At 46.8% G+C, this 25618-nt stretch overlaps 1 protein-coding gene across 5 annotated transcripts in view; it reads right to left on the reverse strand.

Annotated features, from left to right (window-relative positions):
* TRAF3 (TNF receptor associated factor 3) overlaps positions 1 to 25618 on the reverse strand; it is a 116374-nt gene that overhangs the window by 24539 nt on the left and 66217 nt on the right. For 3 of the 5 annotated variants that reach the window (XM_060003886.1, XM_060003888.1, XM_060003885.1), the window contains 4 exons: positions 9184 to 9429; positions 7466 to 7517; positions 4525 to 4629; positions 3740 to 3907 (listed from right to left, as the gene is read on the reverse strand). In XM_060003886.1, coding sequence (XP_059859869.1) covers positions 3740 to 3907; positions 4525 to 4629; positions 7466 to 7517; positions 9184 to 9429 — 571 coding nt within the window. Of the gene's footprint in view, positions 1 to 3739; positions 3908 to 4524; positions 4630 to 7465; positions 7518 to 9183; positions 9430 to 11572; positions 11659 to 25618 lie in introns of those variants that run through there. The other 2 variants (XM_060003887.1, XM_060003889.1) reach the window with 2 other exon arrangements.

Here is a 25618-nt window from a genome sequence, read left to right on the forward strand (position 1 = left end):
CTGCTAGTTGAGAACATGCGTTTTCAACCTAATAAAATACTGCCACGTGTTTGCCAAAGTGGCTGTACCTGTACGTTACAGTACACAGTTGACCCTTGAACCTGGGTATGAACTGCGTGAGCCGACGTACACGTGGATTTTCTTCACTAGGTGTGCACTGCGGCACTACCCGACCCACGGTCGGCTGACGCTGTGGGTGCGCGACCTCGGCTAGGGGGGCTGACTGTAACGTTATACTTGTGTTCGAGACTGCTCGGAGAGTCTGCGCCCAGCCCCTGTGTCATCCAAGGGCCAAATGTATACACGTTCCCATAAAACGAGATCTTTACAATTCTTGACTTTTCACAAATTAACAGAACTGTTTAAAGAGAATAATATTCGATAATTTCTGGGCTAAATGGAAAAGAAGAGATTTTTTTCTGACACTTTAAATTCTGCTATTAGATTAAAAAAAAACAACTTGAAAATAGCTGCCGGTACCATGGTTTAAAGATAGAAAAGAAATGCTCACGTGAACTGCAATGGTCCAGACAGTCAGTGCGCTTTTTGATTTTTTTGATGGGGACCATTTTTAAAGTCTGTGTTGAATTTTTTTTTTAATTTATTTATTTTTGGCTGCATTGGGTCTTCATTGCTGCATGTGGGCTTTCTCTAGTTGCGGTGAGCAAGGGCTACACTTCATTGCGGTGCAAGGGCTTCTCACTGCGGCGGCTTCCCTTGTTGCGGAGCACGGGCTCTAGGTGCACGGGCTTCAGTAGTTGTGGCTCTCGGGCTCTAGAGCTCAGGCTCAGTAGTTGTGGCGCACGGGCTTAGTTGCTCCGTGGCATGTGGGATCTTCCTGGACCAGGGCTTGACCCCGTGTCCCCTGCATTAGCAGGCGGATTCTTAACCACTGTGCCACCAGGGAAGCCCTCTGTGTTGAATTTTGCCACAGCATTGCCTCTGTCTTCTGCTCTGGCCCCTTGGCCGCGAGGCCTGCGGGATCCTAGTTCCCCAACCAGGGACTGAACCGCACCTCCTGTGCTGGAAGGCGAAGTCCCTGGAGCCTCGGCACTTTATCAACCTGTATTTTATCAACATTGATGTATCTGTCACACCACAAAATGCAGGACAGGGAGGAAAGTCAGGATGAACTGGGGCTTCAGGCCTAGGTTAAGCAACGGCTCTTTTTAAAAATAACCTTAAGGCCTGAGAGGATGAGACTGTGAGGGTTGAAAGAACAAGACTTGGGAGCCAGATCCCACCACTGCTAACAGGGCGAGGGCCCGGGGGGAGTCTTGGCCGCTTCCAGGTGGGTGAGCAAGGGTGGATGGGTGTGGCCGCCTGCCAGCGACGAGGGCCCCAGGAGCCGGCGGCTGGCGCACAAGCAGCGAGCCCACGCAGGGCGCCTCTCACAGTTATCACAGGTGGACAGAAAGTAACATCTGCCCCAAGACACGCTGCAGCACCAACACTGATAAAACAGTTTTAAAAGTTTTCATCACAAAAGCATAGTAAGATTTAATTTAATTTAATTTGCACAACTCAGGTCCCAAACTGGTAATTACCACTTTGTGCCTCTGCACCTGCTGTGTCTCTCCCTCCTGTCTGCAGTCAACAGATTGAAGACCCAGATCGGAGCAAACGCCACCTCCTCTCCAAAGCCCTCCTGGACCCTACCAGGCCATGTTTAACTGTATCTTCCCATACCACCATGTACATAATTGTATATCTGACTGTCTCCCCTACCAGACCGTGAAAGGAAGGGGAGAGACTGCAATCTACTCTTGTGTGTCCTGAGCAACTAGCTCAGGGTCTGGCGCCCAAGAGCAGTCAACAAACGTTTCATGACTCCATGTGTGATGCCGTTATTCCAAAACCAACCTCTTTAAGCCTCGGCTGGAGCCCAGAGCTGGTTACTCATAGGCTGTTTAACTGACATGCTTACACTTCTTTCTCAGATGAAAATTAATTCCTGGATTCTATCCTGCAAATAAAGGTAATTGATTTGGGGCCAGAAGCAAAGTGTAACTTTGATAGCAACATAGTAACGTGTAAGGTCAGGGGTATTGCTCATTGGGTACACCGTCTCATTCACTTGAATTTAATTCCTGAAGAAATCAGAAACACTACTGCTATTTTTCAAAGGGGAGGGCACAGTTGTTCAAGGTTATTAATAACTGGAAACGACAAGAGAATCATACAGGAAACAGATTTCACAATGGAAGAACCCCAGGCACAGGAAAGTTATGCAGAAGGTAAGGTAAAGTGGAGGTCGCAGAACACGCCTCATTTCATACAGAACAACCGAGAAAACTCTTCCTAAATTTGCGTCAAAGTACTCCCGAAGATCCACCAGGAATTTGACGGTGGCCCTCACGCCTGGCTGCTCTTCCACGGTCCCCTCCCACCTGGTGACCCACCAGTCGCCATCCTGCCCGGCCAGAAGCCAATTCCCAGCCCCTCCAGGCCCAGCCTCTCAGCAGCACCTGCGCCACACACCCTGCAGCTCCGCCTGCCTCTGGGACGTCACTCTCCCGACCCTTCCACGCCGGCCACGCCTTTGCTGGGCGACCTCCTCCTCTTAGTATGCTGTAAGCATCATGTGCCCCAGTCCTCTGTCCTCCGACTCTGGCCCTTCTCTCTACTCGCTCCAGTCCCAGGGCTGCAAGTACCACCTATTTACACATACCTACGGCCCAGACCACTCCCTATCCCCCCGAAAGCCTCCTCTCTTCCCCTGAGCCCCACTTCAGTAGGACGCTCCGGTTGGTCCAGCTGCTCTAGTTACAAACGCTGGGCATCCTCCAAGCCCATACTCCGTAACTCGAGCCATCGGCTAATCCCACTGGCTCTGCGTTAACTGTGACCGCATCTGTCCCTTGCTCAAGGCTGCCCCCCGTCAACTTCGCACCTCGCCTCTGCTCTGTGCAAGGGGAAATCTGCCTGCTGAGTCTGTTCCATCTTGGAGCCTGAGCCCCCCGCTGCTGCTCCCTCTGCCCCAGTGCTCTTCCTGCATCGTCCTGACTGCCTCAGAAGGGCCCGCCCTGATCACCCCTCCTCCCCTGTTACCAGTTTGTCTTCATAGTACTTATGATCTCTTCCCACTGGAAGATGAGGGCCACCACTGAAACCGCAGCTCCTAGAACAGTGCCCAGCACACAGTAGGTATGCAGTAAATACGCATTCAACAAACAGACAAATACCTGAGGGTCTCTACACCACTGACTCTTTTTAAAGTTTGTTCTCCATCCCAACACCTGTTTCTCTTTGATTTACATATAAGTGATCGGATTCTAACATGCGTACAATATAAAACCGTGCCAAGATAACGGAGGCGTGAAAACATTTTAAATTCTCATCTCTCTCCAGGAGAGACCGCTGCACCTCAATACTGCAGGATAAATTACCCTGTTGAAGTGATGGTTATGTCACAGAGCCGTAAAATGATTAAGCAATCCAACAAGATTTTAGAGGCTATTCCCTGGCACAAGAGAAAAATTCTACCTTTTTTGAATAATCGGTCTTCATTTTTTGGGCGCCCCAAATGGCAGTCAATCTAGGCAATGGAAAATTAATTGCATAAATCAAAATGGGCAAAACAAATGAAGCTTAACTCTGAAATAAAGTCAGATGAAAATTGCTATTTACCCCTATCTTGTCTCTTTATTTCTGTTAGAATAGTCATTTAACAAGCTATCCTGCGGACAAACGACATCTGGATGGAGTAGAAGGTGGGTGAGACAAGAAAACACCGCACCTGCAGCGTTATCATTGGGACCTGGCTTCTGCAGTGGCCGCACGTGGCCTCACGGTATTTACAGGCCTTGTCCACGTGGTCACGCAGGTCCTTCCTCAGCACCTTCTCTTTGCAGTCGGCACGGACACACAAAAGTTCCTCAAACTGGCAATCATTCTTCAAATGCACCTGTGAGACGAACAATTCAAAGTTCTTAATTGGCAAAACTCCAATCTGAAATACCAAATTCTAGCCTCTATGCAATTAAATCCCAAAAAAATGTTTCTATCTGCTGCGAGATCAGCTTTTCACAGAGAAGAGTGACAAATGTATCAAGAGACAATGAATTTCATGTTCCATTTAATGATTCCTCAAACTATATTGCTTTTGAAGAATTGAGTCAATTAACTTTTCTTCCTGGATAAATAAATGGTTATCTGCTAAGAACTTTGTTTTATTCCAATTCAAATATCTTTCCAGGATAAAATATGATACTAATCAAAAAAACATAAGAAGTTACGTGGAATTTCATGGTTATAAAAAGGAGAAGGTTTTAATGGGCCTTCCACAGTCAAAATTCAATTCAGATTTTTCTACTCTAAATAGGGTGGGGTGTTCAAAAACCAACTGACAGTTCTGCCTATGATGTCATTAAAAATAATATTTCATACCTAAATGGCTCTGACTGCTTTCATAGTTGGTTGTGTCTGAAAGATTAATGCAAACATGATCTTAAGGGGCCACATCGTACTGACCAGGGACTCGTATTTCTGGATGTAAAGCCGACACCTCACATCCCCACTTACCAGCAGGTGCCCCAGTGCTAACTGCTCTACACAGCCTCTGCCTTCGTTCCTACAGTATATCTGAAGGGCCAGAATCTCTCTCTTGCAGCAATTATCCTTAAACACCTGAAATTGAAAGTTAGCTATTTTAGAGGATTAATATTTCTCAATCTCCACATGCTGCTACTTTAGACAAGGCAAAACCACTGTAAAAATACCATGGGAACATCACTTAAGTGGGCCTCAGAAAGCATTAAGAACTATTTTAATCTAAGTAGAATGAAGGAGCCACCCCCACTAAGAGACACAATTTAAATAATAAAACCTTAACTACCGCCTTTTATTAAATAAACCAAAAGTAAGCAAGCTATACGGAACAACTGAAGATCACTTTGGAGCAGCACACATTCTGGATTAACTCTGACACGCTCAGGACGAGGACACACCAGGACCAAGTTCACACCTGGATCCTGGAGATTTCAGGCACCAGCACTGCCGCAGGTGGGACCTCCCACCAAGGGACCAGGGCAGAGCCCGCTACAACTTGATGCCTTTGTAGATCCTTGCCAGAGAAAGAGAGAAACTACTGTAAAAGATAATATTTTGCAGATGGTTTGTAAAACATTTATTTTGGTTCTTGCTCCTAAGGTTATGTCACTAATAACTCATTTTTCACCAAGAAGAAAGCATTAGCCTGCTACGTAAGAAACTTTTTTAAAATTTTTATTTATTTATTTATTATTTATGGCTGTGTTGGGTCTTCGTTTCTGTGCAAGGGCTTTCTCTAGTTGTGGCAAGCAGGGGCCAGTCTTCATTGTGGTGCGCGGGCCTCTCGCTATCGCGGCCTCTCTTGTTGCGGAGCACAGGCTCCAGACGCGCAGGCTCAGTAATTGTGGCTCACGGGTCCAGTTGCTCCGGGGCATGTGGGATCCTCCCAGACCAGGGCTCGAACCCGTGTCCCCTGCATTGGCAGGCGGACTCTCAACCACTGCGCCACCAACGAAGCCCAAGAAACTTTTAAAAATATATGTTGCAAAGACTGCGGTTAATCCAATAATGAAAATGTTTCCCTTTGAAAATGAAAACCTCCCTTTAATTTCATTTTTCCCTTGGAAAACAAATACTCTCACTCCTTCTAACAACACAAGCTACACCGTCCTCATCCTCAGGCATTTCTAAGAAACGCCCACACGCTGACACGGTAACAGGGGGAACGCTCAATATGCCCTTCTAGACTCCACAAGAAAAGAAATAGAAACAACAGCTGTTAAGAGTTAAAAATAAACTAATTTGGAGTCAAATCTAATCCTTTGTAAACATGACTTTTTAAAAAAGGTCATAATTTTAGATATTAAAGTAAACAGAACGGGTATTTTTAACCAGTAATAAATAAGCTTCCTTTCTGTGCCATTAAGTTCCTTTCCTTTTTTTTTTTTCCCTCCTTTGGCTATGCCTCACAGCTTGTGGGATCTTAGTTCCCCGACCAGGGATCGAACCTGGGTCCACGGCAGTGAAAGCACCAAGTCCCAAGTCTTAACCAATGGACTGCCAGGGAATTCCCTAAGTTTCTTAAATCATTTACCTTTAGGGAGAAAAAACATAGAATGAAAGTATCAGAATAATAAAAGTACAGAATTTTAGAGCTGGAAAAGATCTAGTATCATTACTACAACTGTCCCATTTTACAGATGGGGAAGTGGAGGCCCCACGGTGGCCACTATCCTCAGTGACCCGCCGAGGGGTTGATCTCGGTCTCCCGGGGCCCAACCAACCCCACATTTTCCCACGAGGATCCATGGCTTCAGTCAGTCTCATTTATGATTCTTCAACAAATCTAGTAACTCTTCTTCAGCTGTCAATGCCATTGAAAAATAAGGATAGTAACTCCGCATAATGAAATCAGACACTAAAAGATCCATCTCAGCCCATTGTTTCAGCCTTTTCTCCTGGTCACATTGGTTAGATACATGTTAACAGGTTAACAGGTTGCCATGTTGAGACAAGAGGTAGAACTGAGTGATTTGTTTTTCTTAAAAACAATCCCTTCCAAGCTCAGTGAAGTCTTTAGGGGCAGGTAAATGCTAAGGAAGAACAGGTGCATGGACGTTCGGCCAATTCTGTCTCTGAACCGCCCAGAGCAGGTGACACCGGATGCCCCGTCCTGGCAGCCCACGGGCACCTGTCACCAGCAACCCTCAAATCACCACACTCACCTGTGCTGCTTAACAACAAAGCCATGGGAAAACCCCAGAGTGAGAATTTTACTGTACAATTTAATGACCTACATTTAAAAAATTGTTCGGTTCATTCATCAAAATTTCAGAACCACATATTTTTATTGATATTTTAAGTACTTCAAGAACGAGTCGTTTCAAACTAGAAGTGTGCCTGGCAGGGCCTGGATGGCCACAGGGATGGGTGACAAGGGCTCAGGGCCCACGGGGGAAGCTGGTGGGCGCCCAGGGCCCCTGTGTGCTCATCTGCAGGACACGTGAGCTTTTCCTGGCATTCTCAACCACGTGGGGGAGGGAAGGGCTGAACTCTCACACGTGTCTTAATGACTTCGAGACGCTGCCTGGGGGCAGGGAGAGAGCAAATCCAATGGAACCCCTCAGACTAGCACTGCTTGAAGGTAGAGCGCAGGCATCTGGGATAAAGACCCGAGACGACAGTGCACATCTCTGCACTTTACTTACTCCTCACCCACCTGGGGGTCTTGGGAAGTGAACCCATTACTGACACAGGTGAGGAGACAGGCTCCGGGGTCACACGGCTGGGGACCTGCCCAGCGGATCTGCCCCGTCCGTCCCAGTGTTTACATGACACAGTCCCCTGTCTCGACCCTGCTCCATCAGCTGTCAACTCAGAGAAACTCGGAACCAGGGCACTGGATGCAAACTACGTAGGAGGCACTACCCAGCGCAAAACAGTGACAAAACAATTTATTAAAAACCAAGAATACCTTGTCTTTGCTGATGCCTTCTCGACACGCAGTGCATTTCGGGCTGGAGGAGCTGAGGGGAAACACACAGTAAATGTGTTAGAGTGAAAGCCACCTTCTCATCTGAACCCACTGGATACGGTGAACCGTTCACTTTAGGGTCATGTCTGCCGTGCGAAGCTCAGAGCAACCACCAGAGCTTCAGGATGCCCCGGTGAATCTGGTTTAAATACGGTTTAAATAGGAGAAAAGGGTAAAAATTCTTCTCTTAATAGTAATTTTTCATAAGGAAGTTTTTAAGCAGAACAGCTTAGATCAGTCCCTCTTGGAAAGTCCCTTTCAATTAAAGGTGAGATTTTACTTCAGAAACCAAAAGCAGCTCTCTGTGAAGGGCTCTTCAGCGTGAGTGTCCACAGCCATCGGGAACGCCTCTGACCGGTTCTGCTCTGTAAGCACAGTCAGGGCTTTCTCCACAGGCTATTTCCTTCACAGTGTATTGAAAGGAAGATGCAAGTCCGTGGACTTGAACAGTGTGGGGATTTAAAGCTGACCCTGTCTAAAGAAACCACTGGTCTCCTACATTATTCTTGTCCCCAAACTCAGGACACCAGCCACTGCTCCCACACTGCCCTGTTTTGGACTTGATTCTCACCCCATCCCGGGCCTGGAAACCACCTCCTAGAGATTAAAAATAAAAACTAATTTTGAGCGCTCCCTACTGCCAGGGCCCCTGCCCTAGACAGCCTAAAGGCGCCAGGAGTCCAGGCCAGGGAGCGGCAGCAGAGGCTTCAGGAGCAGGGGGCAGGTGGGCACGCGTGCACTGGGGCCCTGCGGAGGGGCAGGAGGGCGAGGGTCGGTGCGGGAGGAAATCAACGCGTTTTAAAATAAAAGCTCACTCATTCAGCCTACGTTAATATGGAGCTTGTGCCAAACTGTTTTAATCATGGGGATCTTTTCACACCCTTAGACCCCGGGGCTGAGTGGCATCTGGGCGGGATCCCCTGACACCTGCAGAACACAGAACAGGAGGAGCTCAAGAAGCAAAGAAGGGCCGAAACCAGCAGAGCAACAGCCCCCGGCCGCTTCCGCGGCGCCAGAGTGCAGGGAAATCAGGTGCTCTGAGCCTGCTCTGCCATCACTAAGCTCCAACCAAGAGTTATTTTACCCACAAGTTGGAGAAGCTGAGTTCACTGTTGGGGACGAGTGGATAAGAGCACGGCGGGAAGTACCCAAAGGAGGGTGCCGGGAGGGAGGCTGCGCTCAGCGGTGGGTCTAGAGGAGCAGCGGGCAGCCTTGCCGGCCCTTGTCCGCTGCTGGGGACCCAGGCAGAGCACAGTGCCTGGCACCCCACTCAGGAAATAACTGTGGGATGAACGAAGGTGCTCTCTCAGCCAACGTTAGCTCTGCTGTAAAACTCCAGCCTCTCTGACACCCGTGATTCTAAATGGCATCAATGCCCAGCTGACACCCGTGAGGGCTGCTGCGGATTCCCTGACGCTCACTGGATTCTCCTCAGCTTCGGCCTGGCCCACCCCTCCCATCACCCTGTCCCCCAGTCCCAGCCTCCAGGCGCTTGCCCCAAAGGGCCCCACCGTCATTTGCAGATGGGACGTCTCCTCCCCATACTTGGCCACGCAGATGGAGACCGGGCACCGGGGCCGAGATCTCGCTGGAGAAGCTGGGCAGGGGCCCCCTGAGTCTGCGGGCCGGGCCCCGGTCCCCTGCGTTGGGGCACCCACCTGAGCAGGGCGCCCATGCAGGTCTCGCAGAAGCGGTGTCCGCACTCGGTCTGCTTGGGGTTGCAGAGCACCAGGCGGCACTTCTCGCACTTGTACTTGTCCTCCACGGCCTTCACGAAGCGCTCCTTGTAGCCCCCCTGCTCGGGGACCAGGACGGCAGGCCCGGCGCCACGGTCGGGGTGCAGCTTCAGTGGGGGGTTGGCTGGCAGGGTGCCGGCTGCGTCCAGCTTTTTACTCGGCTCCATCCTGCGGGGGGCGGGGGGGGGCGTCCATCAGAGACACACGCCGGGAGGCACAGGGTGCTGACGGGAGGCCCGGGAGAGCCAGTATGTGCGCTCTCCTTCAGCCTCGAGGACACACGGGTGCCCTTCCAGCCTCCAGCACCTGACGGAGCAGGACGCCGCCATCAGACACACCTCCCACCCAAGGACCTGCTACAAGGTGCAAACTGCATTATCAAGGCTCTTTAACTTAAAATACAGATGATACTCTGCCGTAACTTTAAATTCTATGCATCATTCTGATGTCCTGGCTGGAGCCGCAGCTGCTCTCAGCTGATTTCATTTCCTTGTGAGCCTCGCTGCGCTGCCAGGTGATGCGACCCAACCCAGGGCAGTGTCACCGCGGAGCCCAAGGCCGGACCCGCTCCTCTCACCAGCGATGGCGCCTCCCTCGGGGTCCTTCGCACTCTGCCCGCCCAAGGGCCCCTGCACTGAGCCCATGCCCTGCAGTCTTGGGAGGTGCTTCCTGGGTTTGTGGGGACCCCGTGCCCGGCGTGGGCCGGTGGAGGGGACGCCGGGCTGGGTCTCCGCGCCCTCTGCCTTCTGGGAGCGCACAGGTGGCTGGTCCCCACCTGCGAGTCCCCATCGCCAGGCAAAGTAGGGGGTGCCTGGAGACCAGCCACAAAGGCCCCAGGCCCAGCAGCCTCGGCAGCAGCGCACCTGGTGGCCCTGCAGAGAAGGTTCTTTCACAGCTCACCAGGCCTCTCAAGACTGCGCTGTGCTTCTGCTCAATGCATCTATTTCTGCTGCTGACAAAAATAAGGGCCAAATTCTTTCTCCTCACAAGGTTGTGGGCATCCGCCCGCGTCCCCACCCTGCCCTCCTCAGCCTGAGGCTCCTCGCCAGCCGGGCCCGGCCAGGCCGCAGACTCGGGTTCTGCGGGAACCAGGGCGCACCCCACCCTAGACCCCAGGGTGCCCGGGCGGGCTGCGGGCAGAGCCCAGCTCCCCCAGCCTCATTCCTCACGCCACCTCTTCCTGCCTCTCCATGGGGCTGAGGGAACGAACGTTTCGTAGCTGGGATGTGTAGGAACCACACAGGCAGCAGTACATGTGACACGTAAATGACCTGGTGTTCCAGCCACACTTGGGTTCCTTTTAACAAAATAGCACATTATCGTGGAAAGTGTGGGAGCCTCCTATGAAATCTATTTGTGAAACCAAAACAAAGAAGATTTCAAAATGACCTCAAAAGGCCAGCAATCCTTTGCTCACCAACTTGTTGATTAGAATCCTGTTCATCAAGATGCTAAGTAGGAAGGTGCCCGTCAGGGAAAAGGGTCAACCAGGAGCCGACCTGCTGCCACTGGCCGCCCCCCTGCCCTTCTGCAGAGGCTGACCCTGGCTCCACAGCTCCCCGCCGGGAACGCCCCTCCCACCTCCTCAGGGAGGCCCACCCTGGTCAGCCCCCACACCCCACCCCTTGGTCCGTCCTCCTAAGGCTGCTCGTTTATGGTTGAGTCACTGCCTATCTCCCTGTGGCAGGACGCAAGCTCCCCAGCAACGCGGGTTTGGATCTGTTCTGCTGACGGACAAACACCAGGCACCTGGAATCACTAGTGTCTGATGGGTAGAAGGTTCTCATCTTATCTCAACTCAAAAATACACATTTGTTGAGTTAACAGATGGAGGGAAAGGTGAGGTCTGAGCCACTCATACCAAACTGTTTCTGTGAAACCAGAAGAAAAAAAAACAGGAGAAGAAAACTTCAGATTTCACAGCTGATCTCATAGCTTCATACCTTGCTTAGATTATAAGCTACTTGCAACTTTGGTTTAGTACTTTATCCTACAGTGCGCAAAGAAGCCGTGTGTGCAATAAAGTTTTTAGTGAGCAATGTTTGATTCGTTGGAGGTGAATTCCTAGTGCAAATATGAGAGACAATTACCTCAAGATCAAGTTAATGACAAATAATAAATGTTCCTTTACCTGTAACATGTCACACTCTGTATAGACAAATGAAGAATATAGTTTTAGATCCTTGGTTTTATAGGCTGCTTAAGATAAGCGAACGGATGCAAGCATCCCAAGAACATAAGGAGAACGTCACAGCAGCCTGTCCTGAACGGCAGAGCACAGCCTGCGGCCAGCAGGTGTGCCAGGACTCACCTGGAATGTGAGGCGCTGACGTGGGTAGCTCTGCAGCGGGCCCCAGGGGCCTCTCACAGTCCTGCTCAGGGTCCCGCATCCTGGCCCACGCACGGCCCACTCCTGAGCTAAGCTGCTGGCTGGAGAACGAGCCTTTGGGGAAGGAGGGAAAGAGGCCCTACAGTGCTCAGACAGCACGAACAAGAAAAATACCAGACCTCCTTTACCTAATATTCACAAGTAAGGACGGAGAAAACTATCTAAACGGGAAATGTCCAGAACAGGCAAATCCACAGAGACACAGAGTAGATGCTCGGTTGCCAGGGGCTGGGGGAGTCGGTGCATCCACGAATGGGAGCAGGGCTTCTCGGGGTGATCAAAGTGTTCCGGAATTGGATACTGGGGACGACGGCACCTTCTGTGAATATACTAGAAACCACTGAACTGGACACTTTAAAGGGGTGAATGTTATGGTATGTGAATTATATTTCAATTTAAAATCTAACCAAGAATATTACCAAGTAACTGTTTAAGATGGTTGGTTCCACTTGGGTTTGGTTAATTCGTGACATTTATACATAGTGTCATACACTTTAAAATGGAAGACTAAAACCAAAAGTGGAGGGCTTCCCTGGTGGCGCGGTGGTTGGGAGTCCGCCTGCCGATGCAGGGGACACAGGTTCATGCCCTGGTCCAGGAAGATCCCACATGCCGCAGAGCGGCTGGGCCCGTGAGCCATGGCCGCTGAGCCTGCGCGTCCAGAGCCTGTGCTCCGCAGCGGGAGAGGCCACAGCAGTGAGAGGCCCGCGTACCGAGAAAAAAAAAACAAAAAAAAACCCAAAAGTGGATATGCCTGATGCTGTGGGCAGTGCCTGACACATGAGGGGACAGTAAGATTTCTTTGTAACAACAGCACCCGCTCACAGAGAAAACAACAACTAGACACGGGGGTAACGTGTAAAGAGTAAGTACCAGATTCCGGGACTGCAACCACCCAGAGGCAGACGCTCCCCTGGGTGCTCAGTGCGACTGTGCAGGTGTCCAAAAACAGCGAATGCACACAGAGGAAAACGTGTCTCTCACCAGCTGTGCTGTACACGCAAACTAACCTACAGCTCTTCCCTCGGCACCTACAGTGTATCCTGGGCACTTTTCCACATCAGCAGGTAAAGATGCACCTCGTTACCGTGAAGGGCTGCACAGCACTCCACTGCGTGGTTTACCAGCTCTACTCATGGCGAGCTAGGCTGGGTTTGCTTTATATTATAAACAAACTGCAGTGAGCACTCCTGAATGCATCTTTGTACATCTAGGCAAGCACACAGCAACCCAACTGCTGGGTCAAAGATGATGTGCGTTTTAAAATACATAATCACTGCTCGGGATTTCCCTGGTGGTGCAGTGGTTAAGAATCCGCCTGCAGAATCCGCCTGCAGGGAACACGGGTTTGAGTCCTGGTCCGGGAAGATCCCGCATGCCACAGAGCAACAAAGTCCGTGCGCCACAACTACTGAGCCTGTGCTCTAGAGCCTGCGAACCACAACTACTGAGCCTGCATGCTGCAACTACTGAAGCCCGCGTGCCTAGAGCCCGTGCTCTGCAACGAGAGAAGCCACCGCAATGAGAAGCCTGTTCGCCGCAACTAGAGAAAGCCCGTGCACAGCAACAAAGACCCAACGCAGCCAAAAATAAATTAATAAAAGAGTGTGTGTGTATATATATATATATATATAATCACTACCAAACATCTTTCTAAAAAGGTTGTCCATTGTATACTTCCTCCAATGGCTAGTAAACTAATAAACATTATTTTAGAGGACAGTAGCTCCTTTCACTCAAGCACTGGTGCTCCCGACTTTGTTTCGGCCACAGCCGGGTTTTCTGGAGGGCGCTGCTGGCCTTGTTGGTGAGCACGTCTCAGGTTCTTCTGCAGAGCTGTCGGCAGGCACCGCCACGCCACGCTGGAGGGCACAGCCGCCGGCCTCCTCCACGAGTGGGAAAGCCCTTCTTCAGGTGAGCAACTCTGCAGAGGTTTGCCAAAGCAACCACATTTTATTTCAACAGATAGCCGGGCACCTACAACGTACACAGCTCTGTGCCTCGTGTGCAGGGCACGGGGATGAAGGAGACTGTCCCACCCTTAGGGGCCTCTGCGGGAGTCGTGAGGAAGGTGAGCACTCCAGGGTTAAAAGGTACGAGCGGCGGCAGACGCCGAGAAACGCCACCTGAGAGGTTACAAAGGGCTGCGGACCTTCAAAACAGGAGGCTAGCACCTCTGTTTGGGGGAGATGGGGGGTTTCCTGAGTGGGATTTGTGGTATGATTCCAATTCTAGCAGAGGAGGAGAGAAGGAGGGCAGGCAGACACAGCACCGTTAGCTGGTTGTGGAGGGGAACCGGGAACGGGGGGCTCTGGGGAAGGAGCCGGACAGGCAGGGCATCCGGCCCTGAGGGGTCTGGGTGGGAAGGACGGCCTGGTGCCCCTTCCCTGAGGCAGGTCCTTGGGCACAGCTTTTGTCCTCTGGGCCTCACTTTTTCTGTCCCCGTGAAAAAGTGAAAAAGAATTACTACCCCTAATTCTCATGGCATTACCAGGCGTCACTGATATATTATACAGAGGATCCCTCTACAAACTCTGCAGCACTATACAGAGAAGATACACTCTCCACCAGCTGGGGTCAGGAAGTCTGATGGGATCGCACTGTTTCCTCATCTCAGACAGCTCAAAGCCTCTTTGAAAAGCCCCTTCTCAGCAATTAGGCAAGAAAAAAAGAAATAAATGGCATCCAGATTGGAAAGGAAGAAGTAAAACTATTTCTATTTTCAGATGACATAATCTTGTGTATAGAACATACTAAGGAATCAACTAAAAACAAGCCGAACTAATACACTTGTTCAGCAAGGCCGCAGAATACAGGGTCAATATATAAAAACCAGCTGTACCGCTAGACACTAGCAATGAACAATCCAAAAATAAAATTAAGAAAATCCATTTAAAAGAGCACCAAAAAGAATAAAATATCTAGGAATAAATGTGACCAAAGAAGAGCACGATGTGTACTCTGGAAATCATAAAACGTGTTGAAGACATTAAAGATGTAAATAACGGAAAGATACCCCATGTTTACGGACTGGAAGACTTAACATACTACTCACACTGATCTACAGATTCATCTCAACCCCTATCAAAATCCTAGCTGGTTTTTCTTTTCTTGCAGAAATTAATAAGCTAAACCTAAAATTCATATGGAAGTACAAGAGACCCAGAACAGAAAAAACAGTCTTGAAAAAGAAGAACAAATTTGGAGGACTCACACTTCCTTATTTCAAAACTTACTACAAATTAATCAGGATACTATGGTACTGGAAGTTAAGGACAGATATATGGCCAATGAAACAGAACCGAGAGTCTAGACTAGAGAAACGCTTACACTTATGGTCAACTGATTTCTGAGCAGGGTGCCGAGGCCATCGACGGGGAAGGAACAGGATGCACTCAGGGTCGGCGATCTCACTACTGTCACAGAACAAAGGAGGCTCCACTCCTAGCTGTCCTCTCACAGCTCTTTCAGTCTGTGCTGGTGGCCACCGCCCATCAGCTGCGGAGACACCTCCCTCTTCCCTCCCAGGTGGTCAACTCAGCAGAACTCGGGGACAGAAAGTACCGCTTCATGGAGAACAGGTTGGGGGGATCTGAGATCTCCCTGGCTGATATCCTTCCCTGCCTTTCAAAAAATGTACTATGTGATATTTGACACATAGAAGAGATTATGTGCAGTATACATGCAAGGTAAGAATACAGCAGAACCCCAGAGCCCACTGCCCATGTGACAGTCACGTCTACCTGTGTGCTCCTCCCTCAGCTATCCTCCTGCCTCTCTCCAAACGTAAATATCAGCCTGAACTTCGTATTTATAATTTTCTTACTAGCATATATTTTTCTTCTTAAACAATATACTTTTGCCCGTTTTTAACCTCATAAAAATGATATACCATATGTAGTCCTCTGCCATCAGTATTACATCTACCCATGTTTGCTGTGTATAGTAGACATACTTCATTCATTTTCACTGCAGTATAATATTCCACGATGTACTTATCTATTTTCTTACCACACTGCTTCCGGTTTTTGCTATTATGGACAGTGTGTTCTGAGGCTCTCATCTCATCTAAGTTTCTCTAGACCAGGGGATTGGGGTTCAGCAACTATAACCTATGGGTCAAAGATAGTCAGTAGCCTATTTTTGTTAGGCCCTTGAGCTTAAAATGCTTTTTAGATTTTTAAAGAGTCGAACAAACAAATGAAACAAAGGCAGCTGTGTGACAAGACTGTGCGCTGCCCACAAAGCCTAGAACGTTTACCACCTTGCCCTTTACAGAAGGAATCTGCCAGTCTCTGCCCCGAACTCTACGTCTAGAGTGCAGAGGAACGGCTGGTTAGCAAGGTGCAGGCGCGGCCAATTTACAAGCTTCTCTTAACCCACACCCTCCCTCACCAACACTGGGTATCATCAGACATCTTAATTTCTGCCAACCTAGCAGGTACGATGGTCCCTTTTCTTCCTTACTCTGATTAACTAAATAGGTTTAGCATCTTTTTGTACACTCATGGGCCACTTGTGAGTTCCCTTCTGTTGAAATGCCTGATTGCGTCTCTTTTGCACTATTTAATTGGGTTATCGGTCTTTTAAAATATTGATTTGTAGGTGTTATTCATATGTTCTGACTGCTAATCTTTTGTTAGTTATATGTTTTTCCCCTAGGTTGTGTCTTGACTTCATTTATGTATTTTAATGAAGAGAAATTCTTAATTTTAATGTAGTCAAAGGTATCCTTTTAAAGGATAATCTTTATCTGTATCTCGGCCTTTTAAAAATATTCAGATTAGCTCATGGATGAGGTGATGCTGATGAAAAGGGGACGACCTAGTATATAGGAAACCAAAATAGAAAACAGCTCTGATTCCACCACAGAATTATTTTCAAAAGAAGGATATTCTGCTCAAATAAAAGTAGCAAATGTGCCACCAACTATGTCAAACAGACTCATATCGCTCGAGGAAAATATTCTTCCTAAACAAAAGATTATTCAAGACAGAGATGGACCCCGAGCAGGGCCCAGTGGGCAGGCCTGGGCCCACGCCCTTCTGTATCAGTGAGACGCTGATGTGGGCCTTAGCTGGACCGAGGCAAGCAGGGGCTTGACTCCTTGGTAGGTGCCAGGACTGGTGGACGAATGAACACTCTCAGGTTTACCGACAATCCCAGACTCTGCCAGCGATCAAGGTCACTACAAGAAGTCAGTTCTGATTTGAAGTGTAAGAATCACCTAATCACCTCCTAAAACAACTATGGCGACAGGAACGATGTCTTAAAATAAGACAATTACCCACCTATTGTGTCCTGAGGAAAAGGGAGTTCTGGATTTAGGAAAACCACCTTTGGAGGCGAATTTTTCACAATCAGCTCAGAGGCAACAACAGTGAGCACTGCTATAGTCGGATGATGATGGGTGTATCACCTTAAGACCACATACAAAGTCATGCAGAAGGACGACCACTGAGCTGAACCTGCTTCAGATGTCCTCCCATCTGTGCAACAGGGAGGGTGAAAACCTCAAGATCAGCAAAGGAAACAAAATTTCTATCTGCAGGACCAAAGTTTTCAACATCAACCAGGGAGGACACAATTTTTACTAGAATGCCCTCCAACCAACAGGCACACAAACATTAATAATAATTTATTTTATCTTTCATACTGTTTACCTTTGTAAGCCATCGTAATTCCTTTTAGAAATCAGGTGGGGTGTACATAAATTAGGCAAACTCAAAATTGGTCACAACGTTAAGAACAGACTAGTGGACTTCCCTGGTGGCGCAGTGGTTAAGAATCCGCCTGCCAATGCAGGGGACATGGGTTCAAGCCCTAGTCTGGGAAGATCCCACATGCTGTGGAGCAACTAAGCCCGCGAGCCACAGCTACTGAGCCCACGTGCCACAACTACTGAAGCCTGTGCGCCTAGAGCCCGTGCTCCATAACAAGGGAAGCCACCGCAATGAGAAGCCAGTGCACTGCAATAAAGAGTAGCCCCTGCTCGCCACAACTAGAGAAAGCCCGCGTGCAGCAATGAAGACCCAATACAGCCAAAAAATAAATTAAAAAAAAAAGAACAGACTAGTGAGTGATGTCAGTGAAAAGGGCTCAGTAAGGAATTCCAAAAGTCCATCCTTCAATAAAAGCAAGAAAAAAGCTGGCAAACTCTGTCAGAAACAACTTTTGTGGAACTCTGAAGACTAACCAAAAGCTTGCAACATTCAGAGGAACACTTAATCAAGCGAAGTCTTGGCAAGAACAAGTGAGCTCTGTGGCATTTTACCTTACTCTGGTCCCATCCTCCAAGAGGTAGTGGCCTGGAAGATAGAAGTCTGCAATCCCAGTACAGGTACTTGGTGGGGGGCTGGGGGTGGGTGGGTGGAGCAGAACAGATCTCATTTGCAAAGGATTTCAGTAGTAGGTTATGACCTATCTGGTGGCTCCCAAGAAGACCAGCTCAAATGGCTTGCCTTTACTTCACCTAACTCAGGACTCTCCCAGCGCTGAGGCAGCTACTGGTAGGGGGCAAGGGGTGTATACTGAAAACCTCTACAGACAAATGTATTAGTTGCTGATGCCTGGGGCAACCAGTCACAGCTGAGGCAAATGATAGAGAAACCAACAGGCTGACAGGAAATGCTGGGAAATAAGGGCTTTGAGAAGCACCAGCATGTTCCTGGGGTTCTAGAAGGCCAAGCACATGCCCAGGGCTGTGTGCACACTCAGGGAAGGCCTGAGAAGACTCTAAGGTCTCACCCCTGGCTGACCTTCAGGTTCCGCACAAGCAGGAAGTGAATGCTAAGGCAAAGCTGTCCACTGCCTGGCCGAGCGCTGAAAACATACCCCAATACTCATACAGACCCTGTCTGAAGAGACTCCGAGATAATTCTGGTTCCAGGCACTTAAGGAAATCTCTGTCTGATTACTAGCTGACTACTATACTATTACAAAATTAGCTCACAGAAGTTATTATGCAAACAATAACTATAACAAGCAGCAACAAATACTGGGGAGAATCTAATTTCCAGATTTGCCATATTATACTATTCAACATGTCCATTTTCAACAAGAAAACTACAAGTCAGGCAAAGAAATAAGGAAGTGTGGCCCAGGAAAAAAAGCAAGTAACAGAAACTGTCTAGGAGGAAACCCAGACATTAGACTTACAAAGACTTTGAATCATTGATTTTATGTGAGTTCAAAGAGATAAAGGAAACTTTGTCCAAAGAAGTAAAAGAAACCATCAGGGACTTCCCTGGTGGCGCAATGGATAAGACTCTGCACTCCCAATACAGGGGGCCCAGGTTTGACCCCACATGCATGCTGTAACTAAGAGTCTGCATGCCACAACTAAGGAGCCCACAAGCTGCAACGAAGGAGCCCACGTGCTGCAACTAAGGAGCTGGTGAGCTGCAGCTAACGGGCTCACCTGCCACTATGAAGACCTGGCACAACCAAATAAATAAATAAATATTTTTTTAGAAATTAAAAAAAAAAAAGAAACCCATCAGAACAATGTCTCATGAAATAGAAAATATCAATAAAGAGAAAATTTTAAAAGGAACCAAATGGAGATTCTAGAGTTGAAAAGCACAATAAAAGAAATGAAAAATTCAATAAAGGGGCTCAACAGGAGAACCAAGCAGGCAGAAGAAAGAATTAGAGAACCTGAAGCAGGTCAATTGAGATTTGAAGATAAGACAGTTGAGTTTATCCAGTCTAAGTAACAGAAGGAAAAAATAATAAAGAAAAATGAGGGCTTCCCTGCTGGCACAGTGGTTGAGAGTCCACCTGCCGATGCAGGGGACACAGGTTCGTGCCCCGGTCCGGGAAGATCCCACATGCCGCGGAGCGGCTGGGCCCGTGAGCCATGGCCGCTGAGCCTGCGCGTCCGGAGCCTGCGCGTCCGGAGCCTGTGCTCCGCAACGGGAGAGGCCACAGCATTGAGAGAGGCCCGCGTACCGCCAAAAAAAAAAAGAAAAATGAAAGGAGCTTTAAGACCTGTGGGGCAACATCAATCATACCAACATATACATTATGGTAGTCCCAGAAAGGAGAGGAGGGAGAGAAAAAGGTGCAAAGAATACTTTAAAAGGTAATGGACAAAAATTTCCCATATTTGATGAAAAATATTAATCTGCACATCCAGGAAGCTCAACAAACCCCACGCAGGATAAACTCAAAGAGATCTACACTAATACACATTATAATTGAATGGATGGAAGACAGAAAGAATTCTGAAAGCAGCAAGAGAAGTGACTCCTTACATAAAAGAATTTCCTCAGTAAGATTAACAGTTGATACCTTATCAGAAACCATGGAGGACAGAAGACAATGGGATGATATATTTGAAGGGCTGAAAGAAAAAAATATCAATTAAGGATCCTCTATCCAACAAAACTATGTTTCAGAAATGAAGGAGAGGGGCTTCCCTGGTGGTGCAGTGGTTGAGAGTCCGCCTGCCGATGCAGGGGACACGGGTTCGTGCCCCGGTCCGGGAAGATCCCACATGCCGCAGAGCAGCTGGGCCCGTAAGCCATGGCCGCTGAGCCTGCGCGTCCGGAGCCTGTGCTCCGCAACGGGAGAGGCCCCAACAGTGAGAGGCAAGTGTACCACAAAAAAAAAAAAAAAATGAAGGAGACTCTCAACAAAATACTAGAAAACTAAACCCCAAAGCATATTAAATGTATTATACACCACAACCAAGTGAGATTTGTCCAGGGAAGCAAGAGTGGTTTAATATAAGAAAAATCAATCAATGTCATATTCCACAGAAATAGAGCAAGGGGAAAAAACTACATGATCATCTCAATTGGCGTAGAAAAAACATTTGACAAAACCAAACTCCCTTTCATTATAAAAACCCTTAGAAAACTAGGAATAAAAAGGAACTTCCTTGACATGATAAAGGATATCTATGAAAAACCCACCACATTTAATGGTGAAAGACTGAAGGCTTTTGCACTAAGATCAGGAAGAAGGGAAGGATGCATGCTTTCACCACTGCTATTTAATATTATACTCTGAAAGTTCTATCCAGAGCAATTAGGCAAGAAAAATAAATAAAGTCATCCAAATTAGAAAGAAGGAAATAAAACCATCTCTGTTCATGGATGATATGATCCTATATTTAGAAAATCCCAAAGAATTCTCAAGAAAAGCAACTAGAACTAATAAGTGAATTCATCAAAGTTGCAGGGTACAAAGACCAACAAAGAAACATCATTTGTGTTTCTATACAACAGGAACAAACAATCTGAAAAGTAAAGTTAAAAAGCAATTCCATATACAATAGCATCCAAACGAATAAATTACCTAGGACTAAATTTAACCAACAAGGGGAAATATGTGTTCACAACTGCTGAAAGAAATTAAAGAACACACCATTAAATGGCAAGATACTTGTTTGTTCCAAAACAAATCTATGTACACGGATTGGAAGATAATATTATTATGACGGCAATACTACTTGTGATGGTTAATTTTTTATGTCAACTTCTCTGGGCCACAGGGTGCCTAGATATTTGGTCAAACATTATTCTGGATGTTTCTGTGAGAGTGTTGGATGAGATTAACATTTAAATTAGTAGACTAAGTAAAGCAGATTGCCCTCCCTAATGTGGGTGAGCCTCCTATTCAGTCAAAGGCCTGAATAGGAACAGAACAAAAAGGCTGACCCTCTCTCAATTAAGGAAGATTCTTTCTTCCTGTCTTCAAACTGAGACACTGGCTTTTTTCCTGCCTTCAAACTCAAACTGATGTCAGCTCTTCCTGGATCTTGAGCCTGGCTTTTGGATAGGAACTATGCCTTTGTCTCACCTGGTTTCAGGCCTTCAGACTCAGACTGGAACTAAGCCACTGGGTCTCCTAGTTGCCAACTTACTCTGCATATCTTGGGACTTGCCTGTCTCCATAATTGTGTGAGACCCAATTCCTTATAATAAATATCTCTACACACACACACACACACACACACACACACACACACACACCCTTATTGGTTCTGTTTCTCTGGAGAACGCTAACTAATATAGTACACAAAGCCATCTACAGATTCAGTGCAATCCCTATTAAAATTCCAGTGGCCTTCCTTTTACAGAAATGAAAAACCTGATCCTAAAATTCACAAGGAACTGCAAAAGAGCAAAACCGTATTGAAAAAGAAAAAGAAAGTTGAACGACTCACACTTCTCAAACTTACTGCTTCAAAACTGCCTACAAAATGACAGTAATCAAAACAGCGTAATATTAGCATAAGGACAGGCATGTGGACCAATGGAATAGAACTGAGAGCCCAGAAGTAAACCCATACATCTGTGGCCAAATGATTTCTTTTTTTTAAATTAATTTATTTATTTATTTTTGGCTGTGTTGGGTCTTCGTTTCTGTGCGAGGGCCCTCCCCAGTTGCGGCAAGCGGGGGCCTCTCCTCATCGCGGTGCGCGGGCCTCCCACTGTCGCGGTCTCCCCCGCTGCGGGGCACAGGCTCCAGACGCACAGGCCCAGCAGCTGTGGCTCACGGGCCCAGCCGCTCCGCGGCACGTGGGATCCTCCCAGACCAGGGCTCGAACCCGTGTCCCCTGCACCGGCAGGTGGACTCTCAACCCCTGCGCCACCAGGGAAGCCCCCAAATGATTTCTGACAAGGATGTCAAGACCATTTAGTTGGAAAAAAATAGTCTTTGAAACAACTGGGTAACCGGGCAGAAGAATGAACTTGGACCCTATCTCACTCCATACACACAAACTAACTCAAAATGGATGAACAACTAAAATGTAAGAGCTAACACCATAAAACTCTTAGAAGAAAGCATAGGGGTAAATTTTAATGATGCTGAATTTGGCAAAGGAGTTTTAGATATGACACCAAAAGCACAAGCAACAGAGAAAAAGTAAGATAAAAGTGGCCTCACCAAATCTGAAAACTTTTGTACATAAAAGGACACTATTAAGAACGAGAAAAGGGGCTTCCCTCATGGCACAGCAGTTAAGAATCCGTCTGCCAATGCAGGGGACATGGGTTCGATCCCTGGTCTGGGAAGACCCCACTGCCATGGAGCAGCTAAGCCCGAGCACCACAACCACTGAGCCTGCGCTCTAGAGACCATGAGCCACAACTACCGAAACCACGAGCCTCAGCTACTGAAGCCCGCGTGCCTAGAGCCCGTGCTCCACAAGAAGAGAAGCCACGACAATGAGAAGCCCGCGCACCAAAATGAAGAGTAGCCCCCGCTCACTGCAACTGGAGAAAGCCCATGCGCAGCAACGAAGACCCAATGTAGCCAAAAATAAATAAATAAATAAAACAAATTAAAAAAAAATTTTTAAGAATGAGAAAAGACAACCAAAAAAATGGGAGAAAATCTCTGCAAATTACATATCTGATAGGGGTCTAGTGGCCAGAAATACACAAAGAACTCTGACAGCTCAACAACAATTAAAAAATGGGCAAATGATGTGAATAAACATTTCTCCAAGGAAAACACAGAAATAGCCAATAAGCACACGAAAAGATGTTTAACGTCATCCGTCACTCGGGAAATACAAATCAAAACCACGGTGAGTTACCACTTCAAACCCACCAGGATGGGTATAATTTTTTTTAAAAAAGGTAAAATAACAAGAATTGGTGAGGATGTGGAGAAACTGGAACCTTATATATTGCTGGTGGAAACAAAATGGTTCAGTTTTTGTGGAAAACATTTTCGCAGTTCTTCAAAAAGTTAAACATGAAATTACCATGACCCAGCAATTCCACTCTTAGGTATATACCCAAAAGAACTGAAAACAGGTACTCAAACCATACCCACACACATGGTTACAGTAGTACCATTCACAGTACTCAAAAGACAGAAACAACCCAAATGTCCATCAACAGATGAATGGGTAAACAAAACATGAGATAAATATTACTCACCATAAAAAGAAATGACGTGATGATAGAGGCTCTAACATGGATGAACGTGGAAAACATTATGCTAAGTGAAAGATGTCAGAAACAAAAGGACACATACTGTATGACTGCATTTATCTGCAATATACAGAATAGGTAAATCCACAGAGACAGAAAGCAGCTTGGCGGCTGTCCAGGGGATAAGGAGAAGGACAATGAGGACTGCCTGCTCAATGGGGAAGGGGTTTCCTTTCGAGGAATGAGAACGTTTGGGACCATAGAGAGGTTGTGATTATACAACACTGTGAATGTACTATATGCCACTGAATTGTTCACTCTGAAATGGTTAATTTGGGACTTCCCTGGCGGTCCAGTGGTTAAGACTTTGCCTTCCAATGCAGGGGGTGAGGGTTCGATCCCCCTGGTCGGGGAGCTAAGACCCCACATCACTCATGGCCAAAAAACCAGAACGTAAAACAGAAGTAATACTGTAACAAATTCAATAAAGACTTTTTACAAATGGTCCACATCAAAAAATCTTTAAAATGGTTAATTTTATGTTCTGTCAATTTTATGTCAATTTAAAAATTATTAAAAAAACTGACCATCATGAGATACTACTTCACAGCTATCAGGATGGCTGTGATTTAAAAAAATGGAAAATTACATGCTGGTGAGGATATGAAGAAATTGGAACCCTCAAACATTTCTGAACATAAAATGGTTCATCATCCACAGAAAACACTTTGGCAGTTCCTCAGAAAGCTAAACACAGAGTTACCACATGACCCAGCAATTCTCCTCTTGCGTATAAACCCAAGAGAAGTGAAAACATATGTTTACACGAAGACTTGTACATGAATGTTCATAGCAGCAATATTCGTAATAGACAAAAAATATTAACATTCCAAATGTCCATCAAGAGATAGCTGGATAAACAAAATTTATAAGTATCTATACATTGTACTATTATTTAGCCATAAAAAAATGAAGTCCTGATACATGTTACAACATGAATGAACCTTGAAAACTGTTATGCTAAGTAACAAAAGTCAGAAACAAAAGGCCACACATCATGTAAGTCCATATGCGTGAAATGTCCAGAACAAGCAAATCCACAGAGACGAGAAGTAAATAAGTGGTTGTCAGAGGCTGGGGCGAGGGGAGGATCATACAGAGTGACTGTGTGGAGTTTCGTTTGGGGCGATGAAAATGTTCTAGGATTAGCCAGTGGTGACGGCTGTATAGCACTGTGAATATACACTAAATAAAAACCGCTGAACTGTACATTTTGAATGGTTTAAATAGTGAATTTTTTCATAATAAAAAATTGTAAAAAATTTTTAATGAAAAATAAAATGTCTAAGGAGCTTAGACACTCCAATCTCTTTCTTCATCACAGAGCCTGATAACCACTCCTCACTAACCCCAGCCAAAAAATAATAATAGCAGTAACAACATAAAAACATGGCGAGCACATTTAAACGTGATGTCATATAATTCTGCTCATATTTAGATCCAAAGAATTTGACATCATCGCACGTATTTTAATAGAAAAATAGAAGTGGAAAGGAGTAAAACTATTAGAAGGCAATGAAAAGCTAATTAGTGGCCAAAGGAAAACTGCAAACACCAAACATGGACCCCACTGAATGCCAGTGTAGACGGTAAATGAGTGTCCACTGGAGTCAGCCACCTCTCGATCCTTGGCCGGAACAACAATATCTGCTATACGTGCAGTGACAAGAGCTAATACCATGTTCAAAGACCCCCAAACTAAAAACCACTGTTAAAAAAAAAAAAGTTCCTTGGTTCTTATTATAATTCTCTAAAACAAACATATAAAATTAAAATGCTAATTTTTCCTAAAATACCTGTGATGGTTATTTCTAATCTACAACTGCATCTGGTCATTCACACCAACCTGGAGGTGGGCCAGGAATCACACGTGTGCCCCACACGGAGGCCGATTGCCAGAAGGGGCGGTAAATAAGCAAAGTCACATCTTTGGAAGCTTCCAAAATGGGGGACTGTGGAAACCTTTGACTAGATTGCTTGATTAAAATATAAATACCTTTATTTCACT

Source organism: Delphinus delphis, chromosome 2, assembly GCF_949987515.2.
Source record: "Delphinus delphis chromosome 2, mDelDel1.2, whole genome shotgun sequence".
Lineage (NCBI taxonomy): Eukaryota > Metazoa > Chordata > Mammalia > Artiodactyla > Delphinidae > Delphinus > Delphinus delphis.